The sequence below is a fragment of the Eleutherodactylus coqui genome, chromosome 3, assembly GCF_035609145.1.
Source record: "Eleutherodactylus coqui strain aEleCoq1 chromosome 3, aEleCoq1.hap1, whole genome shotgun sequence".
NCBI lineage: Eukaryota > Metazoa > Chordata > Amphibia > Anura > Eleutherodactylidae > Eleutherodactylus > Eleutherodactylus coqui.
Window position 1 is genome coordinate 3,154,764 of NC_089839.1, and position 26,058 is coordinate 3,180,821.

At 46.0% G+C, this 26,058-nt stretch overlaps 1 protein-coding gene across 1 annotated transcript in view; it reads left to right on the forward strand.

The window, feature by feature from the left end:
* The window catches only part of PROX1 (prospero homeobox 1), a 94,195-nt gene extending 73,156 nt beyond the window's left edge, over nucleotides 1-21,039 (forward strand). Inside the window, exon 5 of the mRNA XM_066595061.1 lies at nucleotides 16,332-21,039. Coding sequence (XP_066451158.1) covers nucleotides 16,332-16,517 — 186 coding nt within the window. The 3' untranslated portion in view covers nucleotides 16,518-21,039. The remainder of the gene's footprint in view (nucleotides 1-16,331) is intronic.
* Nucleotides 21,040-26,058: the final 5,019 nt, after the last annotated feature.

Sequence of the window (26,058 nt, forward strand, 5' to 3'; positions counted from 1 at the left end):
GACGAGAATCAGGACACACACATGTGGTGCCTCCGATTAAACAGGACCACACACGGCCTGGTGTCTCTGTACTGTCCGATGTGAGTTGAGCCCGAGCCACTTGGGGCAACTTGCATGCACAAAAAACCCTCCTTCCCCTGCGCACATGTAGCATCTGCAGTAGATCGGGGGGACAAAGTGCTGCAGCAGTGGAGAACCAGTTTAAACACTTTAGTAGCCAGTTTCAGTTGTTTAATGGCCCAGCTAGACTTCCATATTGATTAACAGAAAACCATCTGCAGACTTAAGCACCACAAGCAATTCCATAGGAGCATCGGCTACCTGTATCCAGCTCTACGTACCATGTCTGTCCCCTGGGCCCTTAGTGTAACCCTGAACTCCCTGATCTATACAGAAATACTGTTACATGTCAAACAAATGGTTCCACTACTTTACATCACTACAGTCAGAAGGATTCACTTCCTCTGCACAACTATAGGGCTAAAGCCAGAATTTACAGATGTAGCAAACGGTAACTTGACAATTAATACACAGTTGTGACATACTTTAATTTGACTTTTTCAATAACTTTTGTTAACTGTCAATTCAAAATGTGGGGCAACTGCACGTTAAATGGGCTGTATGTCATCTCTCCCATATATATATATTAGTGTTCACTGTGGTACCAATGCTGAAGCCAATGATTGGATGTGGCAGACAGCGGGTGACCAACCGAGGAAGGAAGGGCGCAGCAGGCGAGTAGAACCGTGTTTAATATTTTCGCAGAAGGCATTGAGTTTTATAAAAATGAAAAGTACCCACCGTACGAGCACTTTAAGTGTCAGGTAAAGGAGTTGTCTGGTTACCGGTCTACCCCACTCGATATGGCTGCCCGTATGAAAATAATAAACTGAGCTATACTTACCCCTCCGCAGCCGCCAGGATCCAGTGATGCCGCCCGCCTGTTCCCAGCAGAATCAGGTGACCGCTGCAGCTAATGAGAGACTGCGGCATCCTTTTCCTGAACTCCTGGCATCATGCCATTCAGATTGTGAGCGTTAATGCCAAGGGAACAAACAGTGATACTGCAGCTTCTCATTGGCCGCAGCGGTCACCAGATCTCCTGTGACATCATCTAGCAATCACCGGGAATGCAGAAGGAGGCAGCGCTGGATCCTGGCAGCGCCGAAGGCGTTAGAGCTGTTCAGTTCGTTATTTTCATACTGGCAGCGCCAAGTGGGGTTATTCAGTAGCCAGATGACCCTTTTAATGGCTCCCTGTGATCACCTATGAGCACCACAGAGCGGTTCCCAAGGAGTCCAGGGATGTAGTTTTTATAAGCCCCCGGCTCCCTGTTCCCCCGTGGTCACCCCGCACACACACAGTTCTCTATGGGAGTGCGTGCGCAGCCTGAGGAGATGTGTGCGACTTCCATGGGTGACCGTTCAGGAACAGCGAGCCAGTATGTAAAGCTGGGCCCCGGACTCCTCGGGATCCATCTAGGAGCGCCATAACTTAGTTTATGATGAAGATGGCTGACGACAAGTTCCCTCTAACATTCACAGTTGGTCCAAAACTTCTTAATGGAATTCTAACATCACAATTTTATTAAAAAAAGACCACATTATCAAATAAAAATGTTAATTGTGTATGAAAAGCATGTTAGACCCACTCGGGGGGCACAGGATTTGGGTGGCCACGTTAAACCGCTCTATAAGGTATGTATATAACCTCTTAGATGCCTGGTGATGGCGGTGGGACTTGTGGGGTGTACTGTATATGAGCAGCGCCAGCGGTGGGTGGAAACCTGCAGTTTAATCTAATGAGGAGTGAGCCTCCCGTCAGCTCCTTGACTGATACTCTTAGCAATTTGACCCCCAGTGACTGGTGTCAGTCTTTAGCCTGTGACCTCCGCTTGTCGGAGAGAGTCCTGAGGAATAGCCCATGTAGAAGGGTTTAGGGCCTGTGGGACAGCGGGATGTCATGTGCATTCACACGCCACAATCATTCATGCAACAGGTTCTCTGTACTTAAGAAGAATCTGCAGACAGGATCATAAGTAGACACCGCTCATACACTAATGCAAAAAAGGCTCATCAAAAATTAAAACTGCTCTTATGAATCTTTAATTGGAAGCAATGAAAAGGGACACTGGCGAAGCCAAGTGTTTTGTTTCCAGATTCTCTTCAGGGTTGCTCGCTATTGTGTCTTCACTTTCTCAAGCAGACATTCACTTTACACACTGACATAAGTCACTTGTGAGCAGACAGACAGCTGCCTTAACGCAAACACCTAACGTATTCACCGAGAGCGGCTGTCAGGTGACTCCAGGCCCATCACAACAGAATAATGCTTCCTGCGGGCGCCACGTAAATCTTCCATCAGGACCCGTCACTTAGACATTACTGTTCCATCAAAACACACAGCGCTGGAAACATCCCAAGTGCATGTAGAGTACAGAGATAGATAGATAGAGAGATAGAGAGATAGATAGAGAGATAGAGAGATAGATAGAGAGATAGATATGAGATAGATAGAGAGATAGATATGAGATAGATAGATAGAAAGAAAGAGAGATAGATAGATAGGAGATAGATAGGAGATAGATAGATAGATAGATAGGAGATAGATAGATAGGAGATAGATAGATAGGAGATAGATAGATAGATAGATAGATAGATAGATAGATAGGAGATAGATAGATGATAGATAGATGGATAGATAGATATGAGATGGATAGATAGATATGAGATAGATAGATAGATAGGAGATAGATAGATAAATAGATAGAGAGATAGATATCAGATAGATAGATAGATAGAGAGATAGATAGGAGATAGATAGATAGATAGGAGATAGATAGATAGATAGATAGAGAGATAGAGAGATAGAGAGATAGAGAGATAGAGAGATAGATAGGAGATAGATAGAGAGATAGATAGGAGATAGATAGATAGGAGATAGATAGAGAGATAGATAGGAGATAGATAGATAGGAGATAGATATCAGATAGATAGATAGATAGATAGATATCAGATAGATAGATAGATAGATAGGAGATAGATAGATAGATAGATAGATAGGAGATAAATAGATAGATAGATAGATAGGCGATAGATAGATATGAGATAGATAGAAATGAGATAGATAGATAGATAGATAGATTAGAGTTACAGTCAGATGAGGAAGGTGTAAACGAGGCCTCCTAATTCTCCTTGCTTCCTATTTCATGCCGTGGTTCCCATATTTGCTCCTTTTTCTGTCTTTATACATAGCTGCTCACATTTCCCTTCTGTCGCCTCATATCAGCCGCTAACACTTTACATACACAGATTATTGTTCCATCACAGATAACTGATCGGCGTTGGTCTGTTTTTCTTCTCCTCTGACTTGTTTTATATGTTGTTGAGGCGGCTTTTACCCTGTGAAGTCCTGGATGAGTCGACCTGTTGTAGGAAGTAATTCATTAGAAGGCCAAGATAGATGCAGATTGCTACAAGATGTCAGTGGAAGGTCTATATCATCAGAGCGATTTCTGAAGCCACGTTTCTGGCATCTATTCCTCTCTTCTCCAGTTTTAAATGTGACAAATCTGTCCGATGTCACCGGATGTTGTTAGTTCTGTGCAGAGGTGTGGAGTCACTGGGATGCCTCCTCCTACTGGACTCACACTATAAGGAATGCCTCCTCCTACTGGACTCACACTATAAGGAATGCCTCCTCCTACTGGACTCACACTATAAGGAATGGAGCAAATGTTTTGAAAGTTACAATTCCTGAATCTCCACTCACACCCGACCCCTTACCCAGATCTGACTGAACAGAGGAGTGAGCGGCAGAACATCTGTTCTTAGTGCAGATCAATGCTAAATCTGTCTAAATTGATTTGCGTAAAAAAGTGCAACTTACACCAGTATTGAATGTGTGCCAAAGTGTCCAAACTAATTATAATGGCTTCAGAATATTGCTGTAAGCTGACAAATGTGTCTGCTGAATTACTAATTAACAAGCACTCATTTCTTACAGCTTATTTCCACATATCCCTATAATTCTTCATGAAGAGATTCCCCAGGACACTGTATTACAGCACATGTGCTAAAACCGGTACTTCTTACGCCGGTCCTGGTGAGACAAACCTATTAAGAGGTCTATGTCTATTAATAAGAATGGCCCTTCAATGGCCATCCGTGCAGTGAGCAATCCAACCTACACCAGCTAAGAGGTCTGCTCTGATACTCTCACCAGCTCTATTATAAATTAGAGCAAATTGTTATTAGTTGTAGAAAAGCGGTGAGTGTGGCAGGAAAAAGCCAAAAACTCACAGAATTTTGCCCAAGTATGAGTTTTTACACTATAATTGTGGAGTGTGGCTGACATAAATCCCCCTTAATGGCTTTGTTGTAAAAACTAGTATCTTGTCTGATTGATGATGGGAGGAGCGAACAGAGGCCGTGCATTGAGGCCTGGGCGACCGGTGGCAAGATGATAGCTCTGTAGGCACTAAAAATGGCTGCTGCAATATTCTGCATCCTTTTACAATACTAAGGCTCTCCTCGTCCCTCGGAATTATACGTCGAGAGGTCATGCCAGCATACACATCCGATGGGAAGCTCCTAGGGTGGCCACTGTTTAGGCATACAGTAGCATCCACCACCCATAGGCTCCTGTGTTCAAAAGAAAAAATATATCCTGCTCAATCTTCATGTTTTACCAGATGCCTGTTAAAACACAGTATAATGCAATACTATAGTATTGCATTATACTGTATAAGTGATCAAACAATCACAAGTTCAACTCCCTTATAGGGACAAATAAAAAGGTAAACAAATGAACTATTTTTTAATTACTCTAAAAATATTAAAAGATAAATCAAAATCTATTTCCAGTTGTCACATCAAAAAACTAAAAAACATCTTTAAAAAATCTAACTCTGATATCGCTGCATCCATAAAGGTTCAATTTATTACAATTTGCATTAGTAATCCCAGTTGGTCAACTTCGTTGGAAGAAAAACACACACTGGCCAAATTGCATTTTTGGTCATCCGACTCCAAGAAAAAACCGAGTAACCCTGACGTACAGAATAAAGACAACATGTCATTTTCCTGCACCGTGAATGCTGTAAAAATACGCGGAAAAAAACACCCCAAATGGTGCAATTATGGTTTTTTTTCTAATTTGACTCACTTAGAAATTTTTACAACTCTTCCAATACATTATACGGTCGGCTAAATAGTACCATTAAAAATACAAAGTCCTCGTGTAGAAATATTAAAGTTATGAAGGGGGAAACCAAAACGCCAGAATGTGACCTGGACGGATTGGTCCTGAAAGGGTTAACATAGCACCCTGGCAGAGGCCAAGAGGTCACTGTTTAGGCCTCCACTGGATAAATGGAGGCCTATGGATATTTTTTACAAACGCGTCAGAAAGCCTTCCATCACATAAGGCAAACGTGGAAATCCGGTATGACCTTAGCCGAAGTAGAGAGCCCAACCGCGCGGGGTTAAGGCAGAGGGTCTCGGCTCTCCTAGGTTCTGTGTATTACGGGAGCCGTAGTCAATAACTTGTAGAATCTAAAGAGGTAAATGACTAATAGCGTGTGTGCGGCGCGGGCTCGGCCCGTCTCACAGTCCGGTTTACAGCCGCCGACTTATTAAATCCTGGCAATTCCATGCATTTCCTTGTTGGCTTTTAGGGCCGATGCAAATGAGAAATTGTGCTTCTCCGCTCAGCGTCTAGGCATGAGGGACATTAAAGACTTGTATTTATTTTCCCCCATTTCACCTTGTGTACAGTCTGGTCTGTGACACTGATGGTGATTATGTCATTATTTTACTCTGGGGGTCTCTGGCACATCTGCAGAACTGATGTACATCTTCTTTGTTACGCTGGCATACGTCCCATATCGCCAATGCTTCATTAGCCTTAGTGACTGCCTTCTTGCCAGACAAGAATGCCCAAATCTGAGCTTCTTTTGTGTATGCTTGTTCATTTATTCATCTTTGCATTTCTTGTGCTTTTTTATCTGCTTGTATTTCTAAAGAGCAGATGTCTGCGCCCCCCTCTCCTGTATCTCCTGAGTCGCATAGGGAGAAGAAAAGTGACTCCTTAACCCCTGTGGGATCATGCTGACCGAAAGTGACCTTTAGCCCGGGTTTTACCCCTCGTCTGTAGAAAAGGAAGTTAAAAAAAAAACATTTTTCATGGTCTTGACAACATTTTTTATATTCTGACTATTAGAATTACCCCACTTGGCACGGTCTGCATGCATGTAACTGTTTATGGTTTGTGTAGGGCCCTAAAACTTCCCTAAACCAAACCTTTTTATGCTAAGAGATTACTTATTTCGTAGATTTTTCATCCTGGTATTTCTCTCACAATTTGAACATTGATCACATTTTTGTATTGCAGCTTTTAGCGAATATATTAAACAGTAGGTCCCAGAGAACTGAAACCTTCCGAAGTGCCGGGTGACTTATGTGCCAAGTTTGGTGCAGATTGGCGCAGTCCCCAGTCGCACGGCCGTGCATGAAGAATGAGTTTTTACATATATAAAGATCCTCGATTTCAATAAACAACATGATTATTTCCCTGTTCTTTGACTCCGCACAAATGGAATTTATATTGATTTTTACCTCGAGGGGAATTTTTGTTTATCACAGACCCAAAAAAATGATAAAAGAGCTCTCTCTACAACGGCCCTTAAAGTTTGTTTGCTCAGCGTTGTGGTGGATGTTAGCAGGACGTTTGAAGGCCGCATAGCTTTCAGAACTTGGTTGCGACACATTGACCCTTTAGAAGGCAACTTTATCTGGATGAGAAACTCCGTTCTGTTTAACAAACCCAACCTGGCCGCTACTTATCTACAAGCTGAAATCCCACTATTGATTTTTGTTTTTGTGAAATGAATGTCTAAAGAATGCTACTGATGTGCTAAACAAGCCTACTGGTGCCGCCTGTGCCGTGTGTTAGTCATAGTCACACAGTCACTACCATGGCAGCGAGTTATCGCTGAGTGTATAGCATGGCCAGGTGTGGTGTTCACAGCCGGTTACTTAGACACAGATAGAAGTGACCAATCCCTCCTCTTAGAAGGCTCCTTGATAATAAGGCCTTATTCGCACTGGCCAATCAAAGACTTAACAATTTCACTGCCAGTCTATGTGTTTTATATTAGTTTTTGCTACATTCTTGAATTTTTAACCTGGTCATCCAAGTATTAGCCATTTTTCATGTGCGTAAACAAACAAAAAATCCAGAGTTGGCGCAGTTAATGTTATTTAATTGACAACCCATTGAAGTCAATGGGTGCGTGAACAAAGGGGATGGAATAGATCAACCTATGTGTTCCTGTATAACATGGATGAGCAAGGTTTCCTAGGGTAATCGCTCATCCATTCTTGTATCCATGGCTTTCGGAGACTCTGGTGGTTGACTGGAAGCACTTCAGTTCTCCATATAAACCTTGTTACTCCGTTTTGTACAATACAAGGCTACATAACGGTACAGGCCATTTCTGGAATTTATAGATTTGTCTATTTTAAAGCTTTCTTGCCAAGTCCAGAAGTGATTATACCGTATGTGTGTGAGTATGGAGAGTAGGGCGGCCCATAGAGATATGGCAAAAAATAAAGTGGCAGCTTTACAGCAAGACGCCTTCCCAATGTGTTACATCTGCTAATAGTGATGTTTTAGCTTTACATTCCAACTGCGGTATATTATGAGAAATGGCACTTATGTACAAGATTTCCAGTTACACAACCGCTGACAATGGCATTTGTCCTGACAATCTACACAGTGCTAAAGGACCGTACAGCAGACCTCTGGGTAATCTGTGTTGGAACAGCCTTGCGATTTGCCTCTACAACTTGAACCAATAGTTATTTTTCTTCTTCGTCATTAGTAAAAAGTCTGAAAATTCATGGTCTTTGAGCGCAACCTTGTCGTAGACACGAGAACCTGAAATTCAGCCCCAAATAAAGGTTTGTTAAAAGGAAAAGAATTAGAGGACATCTTGCTTTGTATTTGAAAGTTGAGTTTTTTGAGCCACCCCAATGGAGAGTGCAGAAATCTTCCAATTTGATCCGAAAGCTGATATCCCAAGGGCTTATATGGGCTGTATGGGTGGCATTGAGGTCTTAACCCTTTGCAATCCAATTTTGGATTCAGGGTTTCCTAGGGGGCTTTCTCTTTCTGCCATTATACAATAGCGCCATCTGCTGGTTAGAGCCAGTACTGCGGTATGGAACATGCTGGAGAGGCCCTCGACAACAGAGCGGCCAGTAATATACAGTAAGAATACCCTGCTGGACGTCTTTCGACATCAGAGCTGTGCAGCCTTCAATCAGAATGTCTGAAGACGTCTGACAGTGGATTGGAAAGGGTTAAAACGTGTATATATCTAAACATGCATTCATATGACTGTGTTCCTGGCACCTGAACCATGTTGCAGCATTGTATCCATTAGAAAGGATTAGCGTTCTCCCTGTAGACAGTCGTCCCACCGGTTAGTAGCTTCTCTGTTACCTGAGGGCTCTTTTCAGAATATCACTAAGCAGCAATTCACTATATATATATATATATATATATATAGCCTTTACTTCCCCATCCTGGTCCCCTCGAAGTTCCCCAGAAGACAACATGTACTGGTCTGTCAGGAGGAAAGGTTTCTCCTCAGCCAATATTTACAGGACAAACAGCCAGGGGTGCAGAGTTTGCAGAAGGGACTCATGTGCACATAGGGTGAATGAATCCTCGGTGAGGCTCGCACTGTTTGCCTCATTTCCTCAGGTATCATCTGATCTGATTGTTTTCCCTTTCAACATTTGATTTCTTCACCAAATCATAACATGCTGAAGACTGTCAGCTTGTTGCAGATCTGCAAACACATTCCATAAACTGTGGCACAGAAGGTTCTCTGATACATTGTTGTATTAAAGAGGTTATACCAGAATGATGAGGGATAACGTGCCTATCGGTGGGAGTCTCCCCACTGAGACCCCCGCTGATATGGAGAGTGGGACTCCCGTATCCCGTTCTCCTGTCACTGCGGGGGTTGCTTCCTCCCCAGCAGTGACATCACTCTGAATGGCGCTTTGGTCAAGCATGAGCGGTCAGTGCTACATCCATTTCAATGGGAACGCCGAGATAATCGAGCATCACCAGCTTGGGTATCTCCATCACTTCCATTGAAATGAATGTAGTGCTGACTGCGCATGCTCGGCCAGCGCTCCAATCAGAGTGACCTCACGGACACACAAGAGTCCCCTCTCTCAAGATCAGCGGGGATCTCAGCAGTGAGACTCTCGCCTATCATCAAGTTACTCCCTATCTTGGGGATATAGGATAACTTGTTATTCTGATAAAACCCCATAAAGGTAAGATAACTTGTTTAACATATGAAGTATCTATCTATCTATCTATCTATCTATCTATCTATCTATCTATCTATCTATCTATCTATCTATCTATCTCATATCTATCTATCTATCTATCTATCTATCTATCTATTATGTATCTCATATCTATCTATGTATCTATCTATCTATCTATCTATCTCATATCTATCCATCTATCTCATATCTATCAATCTATCTCATATCTATCTATCTATCTATCTATCTATCTATCTATCTATCTATTATGTATCTCCTATCTATCTCATATCTATCTATCTCATATCTATCTATCTATCCATCTATCATCTATCTATCTCATATCTATCTATCTATCTTATATCTATCTATCTATCTATCTCATATCTATTATCTATCTATCTATCTCATATCTATCTATCGATCTCATATCTATTATCTATCTATCTCATATCTATCTATCTCATATCTATCTATCTCATATCTATCTATCTCATATCTATCTATCATCTATCTATCTATCTCATATCTATCTATCTCATATCTATCTATCTCATATCTATCTATCTCATATCTATCTATCTATCTATCTATCTATCTATCTATCTATCTATCTATCTATCTATCTATCTATCTATCTATCTATCTATCTATCTATCTATCTATCTATCTATCTATCTATCTATCTATCTATCTATCTATCTATCTATCTATCTATCTATCTATCTATCTATCTATCTATCTTGTATGCCGTAGTGTAGCATCTCCTCTTCTTATTACAACAGTCGGTAAACGTTTGGGAAGTGAGAAGACCAAGTGTGTGATGGATACAATATGGGGTTTAGCAATGTGTCACTGAAATATACAAGGCCTTCCCTGAAAGAGGCGTCTGGATGGAGCAGATGCTGTTCCACAACCTCTATATAGGGCTCAGTACTGATAGTGCCCGTCAGGAGGTGTAAGCTGCCCATGCCATAGGCACTAATGTAACCCCATAGAGATGCAGGACTGTGCGCTGAGAACACGCTGGATGGTCCGTCTTCTCTTAAGTCTGCAGGACACGGCGTCCGTGGTTTCCAAAAAGCATTTCAGATTTGAGTCATCCAAGCACAGAACAGCTTACCCTTCTGCCTCAGGCCATTGTAAATGAGCTTTGGCCCAGAGAAGACGCCGGCGTTCCTGCATTGTGTTGATATGGCTTCTTCTGCATGATCCAACTATGACCTGTATGTGTGGCTTGCACAGAGTACTGTGTTCACAGACAGCGATCTCTGGAAGTATTCCTGAGCCTATACAGTGATGGCATTACAGAATCACGCCTGCTTATAATGCAGCGCCGCCCGAGGGCCGTGGATCTCCAGCATCCAGGAACATTTCTCAGATTCTCTGAACCTCTTGATGATATTCTGTCCTGTAGATGGGGATATCCAAAGGCTCTGCACAGCTTTACGTTGAAGATAATTTTTCTGAAATTGAAAATTGACTTTCCAGCAGTTCTTTTCATTAGTCCCACCCGCCCAGCCTCGTTAGCCTCGCCCCGACATTTGTGAGATGTGTTGCTGCCATCAGTTTTTAAATGAGGTAATTTTTTTTAAATGGAATGAACAGAGGCTGACAGCTAGCCATAGGATGTGGTGCAACAGCGCCTCTAGTGGCCAGATGTAGGGATGCAACTCTTTTCTGCTAGTAAGCAATAAGTAAACCTCATAGTATTAGGCATTTTGAGAATAAAAATATTTGATTTTGTTGCATGGAGCAAAGGAACTGAGACATTTACCAGTTTAAGCAATTTTTTAATTAATTTAATTGGGAAGTAGTTTCTTTGGCCTGAAGTCCCAGCGCCCGCTCTACGCTCCGGGCCATCCGAATAGAGAGCTCAGGGGGAGGGGTTTATTATATTTGTTTAGGGGTTTTTTGTATTTCATGATTGTAAAAGCCATCTGAAATATTCATGCAGAATTGTCTGAGAAGCAGTTTGTGTTTTATTTACTGCACAGGAGAACAGCCTCAGCGGATTAGTTCTACAATACCCGGAACAAAGGCACGACAGCTGATGCATGTGATGTTAGGAGGTGACAAAACAGTTAAAGTATGCTGCTGGCTACAGGCGAGCAGTCAGCAGATGCAGACAAAAGGATTTGTGACAAGAATAACTTGAGCAGTCAAGAGTATCCAAAATACCAATACCCTTTTCTCCTTGACATTGTCTTCTCCTTACTGTCAGCATTGTATTGTCCTTTTATAGTAAGGAAACCTAGAAGTCAATGCTGATCCAAGGAGCGAAGACCTGATCTTCCAGCTGCTCGCAATGGACCCCACATTCTTATGATGGATAGATCTGAGACATGTAGGTAGAGAGACACAATGAAATAAGAGATTGGTCTCTGACTATACAGTACAGCTATAAAAACCTACTTCTATATTTGTATAACAGGGCTGTCCAGATGTAAACTATCAATGACCTGTTTGCAAGATAGTGGGGAATCTGTCGCTCAGGACCCCCACCAATCAGCTATTCACTGGGCTGGTGCACTTGTTCACTGAGCTGATTTCTGCAAGAAGCAGACAGCTCCGTTTTCGCTGCAGTGGCCAGGCTTGGTATTACAGACAAGAGTTTCCATTGAAGTGAATGGGGCTAATCCTAAGTATGGCCACTGCAGTTTAAACGCAGTTGTCTGCCGCGTACAGGAATCAGCTCATTACATCAGCACAGCGGGCCAGCAAACAGCTGATCAACGGGAGTCCCAGGCAGCAGACCCCCACTGATCTACTATCCTGCAGGTCATCCATAGTTTACAACTGGACAGCCCCTTTAAGACCAGTAATCGTGAATGAACATCCAGTAGAATGCCCATTCACCTTGCCAGTGCCTTGTGTAAACACGTAAGTGATCAGCCAAGTAACAAGCCAAGGTCTGTTCATCGACCGATAGGGTTGTTTTTGCGGCTGTAAAAAATGATCATTATCTGCAGCACATCTCCATGCCACGGGGCGATGTGCTGCCAACACTGACCGTATTGTAGCTGACCCACCATACATCCGGCATTAGACCATCTTACACACTTCAAATACCTGATTGTCTGTCCATGTAAATAGATAGTCGGGCATTCGGTTTTCTTGTCCTGTCGTTGGAACAGAAAAGCAGAATAGGATCAGAGGACGGATCCAAGCGGCATCTGACAGATCGATTGACTACAATGGGATCTGTTGGCGTGTGTCATGCTTTCTGGCATTTTGCGCTTTTTTTATAGCGGATCTGCGCCAGAGTCTCTGAATGCCCTTAGTAGCGATGGGAAGATTTCTGAACCCAGCTGATATGAATGTGGATACACAGTATATTGTATCTGCTTATTGCAGGATGTAGCAAACCATCAGCCGGGTGCCCTTTAGATATGGCATGGCATTTGGGGGCGATATTCCCACAGTTACAGTAGCCGGCTGTCATGGAGTCTACAACCAGGCCAGCTGCTCCACTTTGGTGGTAACTAAGGGTTAAATTGTCTCCATGTTGGAACCTGGTCCACAGCCACGGCCTCCGCTCTCCGTGGAGTTGGTGGATCTAACAGATAAGGTTGAGTCCGGTCAAACAATGGCCGTGTCATCCGATCGCAGCAGAGTGTGGCTGGCCGACGGCAAACAAGCCAGCGCTTATTTTACAAGTGTTCAGAACCGAGCGGGCGCTTCTTCAGAAAATAGGAGAGGCTGTCTTCCGTTTAACCTTTGTAATTCCCCGTCTATTCTCTCTGACATTCATGCCGCTGCCAAGAGCGCTTGGCAAGGCTGGGGCAGCGCACACGTTCCAGTGACCGCTAACCTTGGTATGTCCTGACACTTATGATGTGTATCTGCAGGACACAGAAGGCAGGCAGGCTGCTATGTCAGGCTTTTATTATGGACTGCAGATGCCGGGGACAGTCAGTTTAATAAAACAAATCAGCCTTGAAGGTAAAGCATCTGAGAAGGAGGAGGAGGATCTTGTGCTGCATGATTGGAAGAATGCAAAGTCTCCCATGGAAGATAAACCTTCTCTCTACCTCCTTCTGCTGCTTCTTCAACCTTTATAAACAAAAAGTTTGTCCCGAAATTTGTGGTGATTATTGTAGGAGGGCCTGAAGTACCCTCAGGAACATGGAGCGTCTCACTTGCTGTCGGCCGCTTCTTAGGCCTCCGACAGACTAGCCTTTTTGACTGGGTGTGCTTTAAGATGCAGAAAAAAGGCCTTGTGTCAGGTTTTATAGACGTGAAAAACACACGACATACAGAGAAAAAACCGGCCCACTGACCCAATACCGGGGCCACACGAGCCGCATGCGCGTAGAAAAAGTCCTTTTTTTGTGGACGTAACAGACATTTTTTCCACGCAAGTGTGCAACCTAGCCTTAACCAATGTAGCAGAGCTGCAACATTAACTCTTAGGTGGCTGCAATGTTTGTGCATCTACGGGCTCACTCACATGAGCATATCTGCCATCATATAATGCGTACAGTTTATAGCATGTCCTACGTAGGTCCGTATCACTGACCACAATAGGCCATAGAAGTGAACACGCATAAAATCAATGGTCCTATCTTGGGGGGGCCTTAAAGATACATGGAGCTTATGCATGCAAACAAATTGCAAGAAGGCGTGAAATATGCCCAGAACAGGTGAGCGTGTGTGCGAGATCTGCTGCATGTTCACGGGCCTAAACTGGTATACACCTGCATGAATGAGCCCTTCGGCCTCGCTCACACGGCCTACAAAATCATGTAGCCTGAAAGAACCCATTGTAAACCACAGGCTTCACATACATGCGTTCTGTAGCCATGATTTTGTAGCCTGCTTGAACGAGGCCAATACTCATGCTGACCTGCACCAAATGACAAACACAGCTCTGCTGCACCTGGGTTTTCTCAGTAAAATCAAGTGTAGAGATTTTTGCTTAATTGCAGACCAAAGTTGAAATAGCCGCCTAATCCCTTACTTCTTCCCCTTTATTGTCATTTGTTCTTCCCACGACCTGCACCCCATTGGATGCTGCGGAACATCCTCCATCATTACGTATCTTGTGTGATGGGTACCGTTACATGGAGAGTGTCTATACAGGGTGTTCGGGGCCGGTCTGTAGGTCGCTGTGATTGGGGGTTTTATTCATTTTTGGAAATACGCAAGCTGTGTGTTAGTGTCCCGCTATTCAGCGCCATCTGTCATATGCTCTAAACCGCTGACACCCTGGGAAATGTATCACAGGATGAGATACACTAGACATCTACTGCAACCATGGATTACATTAAAGGGCTTGTCTGAGTTATGTAAAGGCCCCTCACCGGGTCCCCCATGCTGCCAGTCTCCGCTGCCTGCCATGTCCCATAAACCTGCTGCTGCAGCCAGTGGCAGCGCTTGCTGATCGTCACTGTCACTGGCTGCAGCAGCTTGTTTGTAGGCGGCTCAGGCTGACTGTAGCCTGTAAAGATGACGTCCGCAGAGAGTCGAGAGCCAGTGGGGAGAGGCGAGTAGCCCTTTACATAACTCGGACAACCCCTTTACAGTAGCCCTTTACATAACTCGGACAACCCCTTTACAGTAGCCCTTTACATAACTCGGACAACCCCTTTACAGTAGCCCTTTACATAACTCGGACAACCCCTTTACAGTAGCCCTTTACATAACTCGGACAACCCCTTTACAGTAGCCCTTTACATAACTCGGACAACCCCTTTAAGTGCTGTTCCTTGCAGCCCCGAGCCTGGATGCCAGCAGGGTCACTGCTTTCAACAGGTCATCTAGTTTAGAAAACCCATTTTCCTATACCCTATTAGAGATTTGTAAATTACCAGATGGCGGCCGTCTGTTCAGGACCCTCATGTCTAATTAAAGACATCGTTTAGAGTTCTGCGATCCAGTGAGAACCCCAACAATTATCACTGAGTGTAAATGCAGTCGTTCACTTCTCGTTCGTCGTTCAGTTTCTGCGTGCGTATAGTAAACAGGCAGAATCACTTCTGAACGACGGCCCGCTTACTGTGAGTGGGGGCGGGCAGCCCGAACGCTCCGCCTCCTTTCCCTGAGCGATGCCCTTCCCTATGTAGAAGCACAGAACCATTATTGCCAGCGCGGCCCTATCTGCCCTGCGGAGGACACATTGTGATCAGCTTATCGCCAGGGCTCCTTCAGTGGCCGCATGTACAAGGTTGACCTACCTACTCCTAATCCCAAGAATTGGACAGGTGCACAGCTGCAGCTCCTCTCATTGGGGCTGACGAAAGGCTGTCTACTCCAGTAAGATGAATGGAGCCGTGGAGTGCATTCACCACTGCACCACAGGAATGGGAGAAGGAAACGTGAACTATGAACTAGGGTGGGGTGGGCACAGGCCCCCCATTCTTGGGATCAGCGGCTGGACCCCCACCGATCAGTGGATGGGGGAACACTTGTGATTTTATCTAGTGACTGGACTTCCCCTTTAAGCTACTATGATTTGGTGCAAAGCGGCACCCACTTCTAGCAGACCAGCATGCTGACAATGGCGCATCTACTTTAGGATTGCCAATAACGAACACCCCCTTATATTGTCTCAGACCAATGAGACATGCCGAGGGATGACAGCACATACTAATCGGTTACCTTTGTGACAGACAGGAAACACAACTGGGCTGACGTGGGGGTGACTGCGGCCCCTGTAGCCCCCACATAGAGTATCTCTGACTATATACAGCTTGTCTGGCACAGTGTCCTTTCTAGACATTCAGCCATCGTGGCTACCAGATCTTCTGGAGATCTCCGCTCTTCACCAGCTTAGCTTTCTTCCCTATCTTCTTCCAAAGATGAGCATTTGTCGTTAGCGTCCCTCTATAAATAGATGACAATAGCCATAATTAGAAGGTGCAGGTGCCTGGTAAGCTTCTCGCTAGCAAGAACTCTCTCACTCCCCTTTGAAGAATCAGGGGGCTAGAAACTGAAAACTTTATTAATACCATTGTCTCCTTGTACCAGCAGGTTCCGGAGAGATTCCTGGAAGTGGCGCAGATCACGTTACGAGAGTTTTTCAATGCCATTATAGCAGGCAAAGACGTTGATCCTTCCTGGAAGAAGGCCATCTACAAGGTTATCTGCAAGCTGGACAGCGAAGTCCCTGAAATCTTTCGTTCTCCAAACTGCCTACAAGAACTTCTTCACGAGTGACGATGCCACTGCTGGTTCTGAATGTACAAAACTGACTTTTTTGGTCGCCTGCCCCCCTCCCCTCCTCTTCTATCGCCCATACGTTTGTGTGCGTGTGATTGCAGCTACACGTCGGTGTGCTCGGCATCCACAGAACTGTACTTTATTTATATCCCCCTTATTAATGATGACGTGAGTAGCCAGACCCTTTACTAATTGTTATATTGGGCTCCCGGTAACTATTACCGACGAGCAGTCTGACCTGTATATAGTCTGTTAGGGCATTGAGGAGAAGTCGACGTACTTACTGTTACTTTTATCATTCTGTGGATTTATAATCTGCTGTTTTGTTGGTTTCCTAAGACTGGCTAGTTAGTAAACTGTATTTATATTTAAGCTCATGTTAGAGCGCCGCGGTCATCGGCGCATTTGTGGGTGCAGCCATCTTTTACGCTAGGAGGCATTAGTAGCCAGCGGTGAGGTGCCAACCCTCCAGTAAGCAAAATCATGGCTGCGCCCCCCGTGTGCCGACGACGCGTTCGCGCTTTAACTCATTATATAACATTGCCAAGTAATTTTCCCGCGGAAAGAATGTTGTTCTTTCCTTTTCATCTTGCGCAGGATTATTACTCCGGCGATGTAGGAGTAGATTTCAAAGAAATAACATATGGCACATAGAAGAATGGTCGCTGTTCTTCTGATACTTGAGCAAATTTGTCGGCAGGAAATCTGCCATCCTGTATACTGGAAGGTGGGTGCCTCCATCTTGTACATGGAGAGGGGGCTACTACCGTTTAGGGTATTCACCTTATGGCACAAATGTTCTAGTTTTAGCACAGAGGGCGTCACGTACAGGACGCTGGGTGTCTCCAGCCCGACAGGTTACATACTTGTCTTATTACACTACAGATGTATCATAATAGCTGGAGGGTGGATGTACCGTATAAGCAGCTACTCTGGTGGGGGCTTCCTGCTCGGTTAACCCCATCCACATGGGTAGAGTAAATCTACTCAGGTCTCCCCCGTTCCGCAGAGGGGCCAGGTTTAATTTTTGTTCTTATCAGCCCTGAAATGCACTAATTATGTCTCTCGGATAGGAATATTTAGTGCCTGGTCAGCTGTGTCTTTTTGCATCAGCCTGTCTCATATAATGGTTGTGCAAATGGCTGCTCAAGCACGCAAATGACTACTACACAAGAATGGAGGAAACACCCTTTCAGGGCCGCGGAGTCAGAACACTGTGAACTACAACGTGGGGAGCTTTACTGCAATTGTGGTCATCACTGGAAACTAGGGAGTCGACGCTGCTATCCCCTGTTGTAGGATGTCGTGAAATCGTCGCACTGCACATCCTTTACTACGTTCGTTAAAGTCATCTCTACTAAATGGCTACTGAATCCAACTTAAAGGGGTTTCCGGTCTTTTTTAACTGATGGCCTAGCCCCTGGATAGTTGATGGATGGGGTCCGCCGCTCGGGACCCCCGTCCATCAGCTGATCGCACGAACTGACATCATCATCAGAGGAAGCAAAAAGTGCTTGAAATCAATGGGAGCACCGCACTTCTCCACTTCCTGCTCAGGACAGGAAGTGACCACGAGAGGAGCAGGAAGTGGCTCAGCACACCCAATGACTTCCATGGGAGCCAAGCCAGCGCTACCCCTGCTTCCTCTGACCATTGATGATTTAGTTCATCAATTAAAAAAGATGGGACACCCCCTTTAAACATAAGGGACTGATGATTTACCTCATGTGAAGTCACTGCTGGACCGGCTGCCTTGAGGGGTTTTGACTGTCGGGTTCAATTTTCGATGTTGTTTTTCCTATACTGTCTTACTGTGGTGGATAAGAGGAGGGCTGGGAAGTCTTTGGCTTTCCTTGTGTTAATCATAGATGTGCCTGACGCCGTCTCCAAGGTAAGCAGGAATCGAAAAGAAGCCAGAAATTGGCAGAACAGGTGGGCTGGCGGGGGTTTCAGAACTTCAGAGTGAAGATCTGCCAATTTCTAGCACCTTGGCCTCCTTGTGAGGAGCCGCATTGTCTTGAAGACTTGGAGACCGCACGAGTGGTGGAATAATCAGGATACAAGTATGACATTTAGGTCAGACAGAAATACAATCTTATAGGAAAGGCCAAAGACTTCCAGCTCGCCCTTGTAGATAGCTCAGCTGCCCTGAAGGTCGGGGTGGAGTGAAGGGAAGCGGACCGCACTCGGGGAAGTCATGTCACCAGCGATGGATTGAGTGGAGTAGGCCCTTTGTCGTGGTTTATCTACAAGACCTTCATGAGCAGACGAGGGTCCCAATATCGGGCTGCGCCCCGCAGAGGTGGGCCGGCTTCAGGCATCACTTAGCTGAACCTTAGAAAAGAAATCTTATATTACACAACAGAATTTCTGTCCCGGGAAAGTTTTTGGACAGAACATGAACTAGAAGGAAGGGCGACTTATTAACCTGTGTTGTTTAGTCAGTGTGTGTCAAGCTGCTTATCTGAAGATGTCCTTGCACAAGACCGCTCTCCACTGGCCGGCCACGTCCTTAAACACTCTGGACTCTGGTGTAATAATTAACCTGTTCACCAAGGCTTCAGTCCATGGAGGTGCTGCGTCCTTCTAGATGTTTTATGTTGGATGCATCGAATAGATATATCGGCTCGGCATTTGTTATAAAAGTTACCTGAAATAGAAAAGTCAGAAAGTTTGGCCTTAAATTGTATGAAACTACTATGAATCTCTGCGTTGTCCGCTTACTTACTGACCCTGAGAGTTTGGGGAACAGAAGGCAGATTTTCTATATAAAATGTACCATTTTCCTTCCACGTGTTTTGGAGAACCTAAATCCTAACCCTTAAAGGGGTTTTCCAGGACCAAGAAAACAGTGTAAAGGCCTTGAGGGGCTGAGCGGACAACCTCTTCTTCCGGGGTTCTGTGTTGGACGGGGGGCACCAGGACAGCTGAAAAGTCCATTTTTTTTATTTTAAGTCCGTATAACCCCCTTTAAATCTTGAAGAAACAATTTGTGTGGAAAATGTCTAATGTGATGAAAGAAGTGAAGCCCGGCAGGAGAACGGAGTGGGAAAAGTAGGCACTTTATTGTCCCGGCAGCGGTGTGCAATCTGCGGCCAGTTAGCTGTTGGCCATGCTGGAAGCTTTAGTCCCCCCAGCCGTGGGACGGGATGCCGATGTGGTCCGAGCCTCAGTCATGTCACTGTGACAGGTTAATGTCCTCGCCGTGACCACAATAGGTCATCTGTGAATGAAGGGACCGGCGTTCTCATAAGCCATCGGTCCGCCCACAAAATAGCTGCTTGTGCGTTGCTGACGGATATTGAACGTAATCTGTTCAATTTTCCCATTTTGACTTTGAAGTGTGAAAATCTATCCGTTTGATTATATTGCTAACCTGATATCTGCAATTTCACTTCATTCACAGCAAATTCTGCTGAGAGATTGAAATGCATCAAAGTAATTATTGTCAGCACAAAAAAGGGAATCAGCTGACTTCATATTTAGGAGGACAATCGCAGGCCGCCCTGTCATTATCATGTAGCGTACCAGCCGTGATAATGGAGGAAGCACAAATACGGAAGGTGACAGCAGGGAGACTGTCCTGGAGCGCCCCCTGGGCTGAAGGAGCTGGATGGGACATGTTGGCACATTCAGGCTGTATTTACACGGGCGAGGCTCCCCAACAGGACGCACGGACCGGACCGCAGTATGCCTCTTGTGAATGAAGCCGTTTACATGACGAGGTTCGTGCGAGATCAGCGGCGTGCGGATACTGCTGGAATTACACGCACCGTATCCGACTGCCATTTTCACAGCGAGTGCCATGCAGTTTGTAAGAACGCATCACATCTCTGAGCAGGCGATTTTAATAGGAATATTTAAAAAGCTCCTTCGTATTACATGTGAGTGCGGCGAATGTGATGCGATGTGCGGGCAAATAATGGGGGAGCTTTCTGCAAAATCGCAGACAAATACAGCATGCTGCGATGTTCTATCTCGCTGCAAGAGAATATCCGCGCGTGCCAATAGACCCCTTTAAAATCTGGGGCTTTATTTCCATGCAAGTTTTATGCATCTCCCGAGCCGTGTAAATACGGCCGTAATGTGTCGGCCTGTTTGTGTGATTGTCAGTCAAGTGTTCTCTGCATGTCGGCGGCCGGCGGGGTTATTAGGACCTGCCTGACGATACACAGCTGGAAGAGAAAAGCACAACGTCCTTAATGAGCCTGCAGGAAAAAGGGTGCAAGATGCTAAACCTTTAGGGATTGGGTTGCACATCTAAGCCGATAGCATTCTGCACTTACCATGAACACCATGGGCCTCAGTGTAAAACTGCCTCTGTTGGCGTCTAGTCCTGACTGTAAGCTGTGCTGCCATAGGCCGCTATAGACCATGAGGGCCTTTAAAGTGAAAGTCTCATCTTGTGGTAAAAAATTCTGCGCTGATAAAGTATTTATCTCTTCGTAGTACTTGAAGCTCTGTTTTTCGCAGTTGCAGATTCCCTGTATTGCCATAGATTTAAAAGATAACATGCTGACGGCCAGCAGTTACCACTAGGGGGAGCTTACCTGACAGTGTTTTATTACTGGACTCCATACAGGAGGGTATTTTGTAGACTCCCCTTAGTGCTGATTCCTGGCCTGCTTTCTCTATGGGTGACTCCTGGCCTGCTTTCCCTAGTGCTGACTCCTGGCCTTCTTTCTCTAGGGGTGACTCCTAGCCTGCTCCCCATAGTGCTAACTCCTGGCCTGCTCCCCATAGTGCTAACTCCTGGCCTCCTTCCTCTAGTACTGCCTCCTGGCCTGCTTCCTCTAGTGCTGACTCCAGGCCTGCTTTCTCTAGTGCTGACTCCAGGCCTGCTTTCTCTAGTGCTGACTCCAGGCCTGCTTTCTCTAGTGCTAACTCCTGGCCTGCTCCCCCTAGTGCTGACTCCTGGCCTGCTCCCCCTAGTGCTGACTCCTGGCCTGCTCCCCCTAGTGCTGACTCCTGGCCTGCTCCCCCTAGTGCTGACTCCTGGCCTGCTCCCCCTAGTGCTGACTCCTGGCCTGCTCCCCCTAGTGCTGACTCCTGGCCTGCTTCCCCTAGTGCTAAGTCCTGGCCTGCTCCCCCTTGTGCTGACTCCTGGCCTGCTCCCCCTAGTGCTGACTCCTGGCTTGCTCCCCCTAGTGCTGACTCCTGGCCTGCTCCCCCTAGTGCTGAATCCTGGCCTGCTTCCCCTAGTTCTAACTTCTGGCCTGCTTCCTCTAGTACTTACTCCTAGTCTGCTTCCCCTAGTGCTAACTCCTGGCCTGCTTCCCCTAGTGCTAACTCCTGGCCTGCTTCCCCTAGTGCTGCCTCCTGGCCTGCTTCCCCTAGTGCTGCCTCCTGGCCTGCTTCCCCTAGTGCTGCCTCCTGGCCTGCTTCCCCTAGTGCTGCCTCCTGGCCTGCTTCCCCTAGTGCTGACTCCAGGCCTGCTTTCTCTAGTGCTAACTCCTGGCCTGCTCCCCCTAGTGCTGACTCCTGGCCTGCTCCCCCTAGTGCTGACTCCTGGCCTGCTCCCCCTAGTGCTGACTCCTGGCCTGCTCCCCCTAGTGCTGACTCCTGGCCTGCTCCCCCTAGTGCTGACTCCTGGCCTGCTCCCCCTAGTGCTGACTCCTGGCCTGCTTCCCCTAGTGCTAAGTCCTGGCCTGCTCCCCCTTGTGCTGACTCCTGGCCTGCTCCCCCTAGTGCTGACTCCTGGCTTGCTCCCCCTAGTGCTGACTCCTGGCCTGCTCCCCCTAGTGCTGAATCCTGGCCTGCTTCCCCTAGTTCTAACTTCTGGCCTGCTTCCTCTAGTACTTACTCCTAGTCTGCTTCCCCTAGTGCTAACTCCTGGCCTGCTTCCCCTAGTGCTGCCTCCTGGCCTGCTTCCCCTAGTGCTGCCTCCTGGCCTGCTTCCCCTAGTGCTGCCTCCTGGCCTGCTTCCCCTAGTGCTGCCTCCTGGCCTGCTTCCCCTAGTGCTGCCTCCTGGCCTGCTTCCTCTAGTGCGAACTCCTGTCCTACTTCCTCTAGTGCGGACTCCTGGCCTGCCCCCCTCTAATGCTGACTCCTGGCCTGCCCCCCCTAATGCTGATTCCTGGCCTGCTCCCCCTAGTGCTGCCTCCTGGCCTGCTTCCCCTAGTGCTAACTCCTGGCCTGCTCCTAGTGCTGACTTCTGGCCTGCGCCCCCTAGTGGTGACTTCTGGCGGGCTTTCCCTAGTGCTAACTTCTGGCGGGCTCCCCCTAGTGGTGACTCCTGCTGGGCTCCCCCTAGTGCTGACTTCTGGCGGGCTCCCCCTAGTGGTGACTCTTGGCCTGTTCCCCCTAGTGGTGACTCCTGGTGGGCTTCCCCTAGTGGTGACTCCTGGTGGGCTCCCCCTAGTGGTATCTCCTGGTGGGCTCCCCCTAGTGCTGACTTCTGGTGGGCTCCCCCTAGTGGTGATTCTTGGCCTGCTCCCTCTAGTGGTGACTCTTGGCCTGTTCCCCCTAGTGGTGACTCCTGGTGGGCTTCCCCTAGTGGTGACTCCTGGTGGGCTTCCCCTAGTGGTGACTCCTGGTGGGCTTCCCCTAGTGGTGACTCCTGGTGGGCTCCCCCTAGTGGTATCTCCTGGTGGGCTCCCCCTAGTGCTGACTTCTGGTGGGCTCCTCCTAGTGGTGACTCCTGCTGGGCTCCCCCTACTGGTGACTCCTGCTGGGCTCCCCCTACTGGTGACTCCTGCTGGGCTCCCCCTACTGATGACTCCTGGTGGGCTCCCCCTAGTGGTGCGGCCTGGCAGCTAGAATGTTATCTTTTACATGAAGCGATTCAGAGGTCTAAAAAGGGAGAAGTATGAGGTTCACCAGACTAAATCACACAATTTCCTTCACAATTCTTGTCCCGTCCCTCCCAGCGGTTGGCGCCGCGTGGCACGAGCCGAGGCTTCATCAGCACATTAGCCGCTCACATCTTGATATTAGTAAATCCTCTAGTTTGTCCTCGGTGTAAACGCTTTTTCTTCGGAGATTCTTCCCCGTTGCTCATCTCGCGGCCGAAGAATAGATTAATATTTGAAGGCTGATGTGTCGTAAATCTCTACTGTGATAAGTTGGGTCTTTCCATAACTGAGGTGATTTACAAGTGAATTAAGGCCGTTTGACTGTGTGTACTTATCAGGCGGTGAACGGAGATATTAAGACAAAGGTGAACTGGAGATTAAACGGGGCTCTCAAGGTCACCGCAGATGATTCCAATCCTCGCATCCTATAGCAATGTGCCTAGAAAACCTCAACACCAGCAAATACCAGATGATGGGGCATCCAGGTCCCTCCGACTACAAGGAGTCTTGTGCCTTGGTCTCCGAATGGGGGGGGACTGCTGGGAGGTGGAGTTTCCCAACAGCTGGAGAACCATTGGCTTTCAGTTTCATCATTTGGATAGAGGTCTGCTCTGATCCTGGGAAGGGCATTCAGGGACTTCTAGTCCCCACAATCACTGGAGATTTGAAGTCATAGCCTGTTAAGGGGACTTTCACACCGGACAGGGTTGTGGAGTTTGTCACCCCGAAATTCTGCCCCAAAATCCGCATGCCTGATTGCAGATTTTGATGCAGAATTACAGGCAGAATTCTGTTATTTACCATTCCGCATCCCAATCCGCACTTTAGCCGGTCAGGTCTTGGCGCTGAGTATTTCGCAGGGGGGGGCGTATTGCAATGCGGGATATTCCGGCCGTGTGAAAGGTCCCTTAATGTCTCCATATTCAGCAGCTGCAATAAGCACTATATGTTTTCTCTGTTTATTACCTATGCATATTTTATGTGTTGTACAAAGGGGGCGGGGGGGTAGAATTTTTGAAGAAAACTGTTTTAGGGGAAAAAAAGAAATACAGCGATTTTGTTGCCCTTTTAGCAACGTTTAGACTTAGAATTTTTTAGTGACTACTAGCTTAAAAAGCAATAGTTGACGCAATATGCGATGAGATTCATCTCCTCTGTGATGAGAAGAGAACAGCATTTTGATAGGGTCTATCTTTTTAGGGACTTTTTCCTCTGCTGGCATCCTCCTCCCCGGGAACGGTTAGGTATATAGCAACTGTCTACTGGAATACAATGGAGGAGACATAGCAGAGTCATGTGACCACCTTGAGTTCAGCATAATTGCCACTCACCCATTGTATCTATTGACTAGCATGGTTACTCGAAGGGCTACAGTGTGGTGTGAAAGCCCCTGCCATGTGGCATGGCGTTCCAGTGCGCCGCAAAATTACAGAAATATTAAAGGGGTTATCCAGTTGGAACAATCTCTCTTTGATCTAAGCTGTATAGGATGAAGGAACAGGGCAGCAAGTGTTCAGTTTGCCTGCAGTGCCCCTGCAGGGCAAATGAGGCATTACATGGCGCTCTTTGTAATCAGAAATAAGCTTGCGTTAGTGTTTATTCCAGCAAGTACATAAGCCTTATCACTTCTACATATTATATCAGCCCCTCGTCGCACTTATCACGTCTGTCTAGTAAGATTCTTCATCTTCCCCACTCTCATCCCTGACTCTCACCTCCCAAGGGTTGTGCCTCTGAATACTCTGTTTGGGGGCATCCTGTATAGTTCTGAAACACATTTTTGGAGATGGGATAGCTTTTATAAGACCTTGTATATATTTGATGAAGTCGTTAAACAAGAACATTACAAATGAACATTCAATTTCTATAGTAAAAGCGAAGAAATGAAAAAAAAATAACAGCTTTGTTGAAAACTTTTACATTTTAAAAGCAGCGCTTTAATATGCATAAAGTGAGGTGTAAATAAGAAATGCTAAAGTGTTTTATATATATATGATACGGATGAGCCGGGCCGGTCTGCGGGCCGCCGGGACACGAGGGAGAAACACATAGATCTCACCAGCAACCATGTAAAATAACAGGGATCGGCCGGCGTTGTGTAAGAGTCTATCTGCTAAATGTATAATATATCCCGACAGTATATAACGTTCACCGTCTATCTATCCATTTTACTTCTGCTCCTCGCTGTGAATTTAACATCTCAAGACGATTAGTAGGATTTGTTTTCTTGTTACAAAAATACAAATTGATCTGCATTATGTGAATAAACGGTTTCTGCACTTCGGTTTAATCTGTTCTATGAACTCTTAGTTCTATCGGGTGTAACAATAGGGTTTTTCCAGTTTCTGTAATAATTGTGGTATCTCTGTGGCCCTCGAGGTCATTTCATCGAAGTCCCTTATATCTCAGCCAAAAACAAACCCCTCTACTTGTCCCGAGTCCCCGTATCCCACGACTCGGTGTCAGTCGCTCGCTCTACGAGTCATTACAGAATGAGAAGTCCTGAGTGTAAATAGCGAGGTGACGAGACTCTGCCTTTCTATGATTTAGCAATATGTTGTATATAGCATTATTTGTAAGGAAGATCAGATCATTTTAAGATAGTTAAAAAAATGAATGACTTTTTTTCTTTTTGTTCTTTTTTTCTAGTTAGAGGCAATTTTTTGTGGATTTTTTTGTCAAATGTTCTGAAAACTTTGCATAATTTATTGGTTTAATTTATCCTAATTTATTTTGATGAAGGT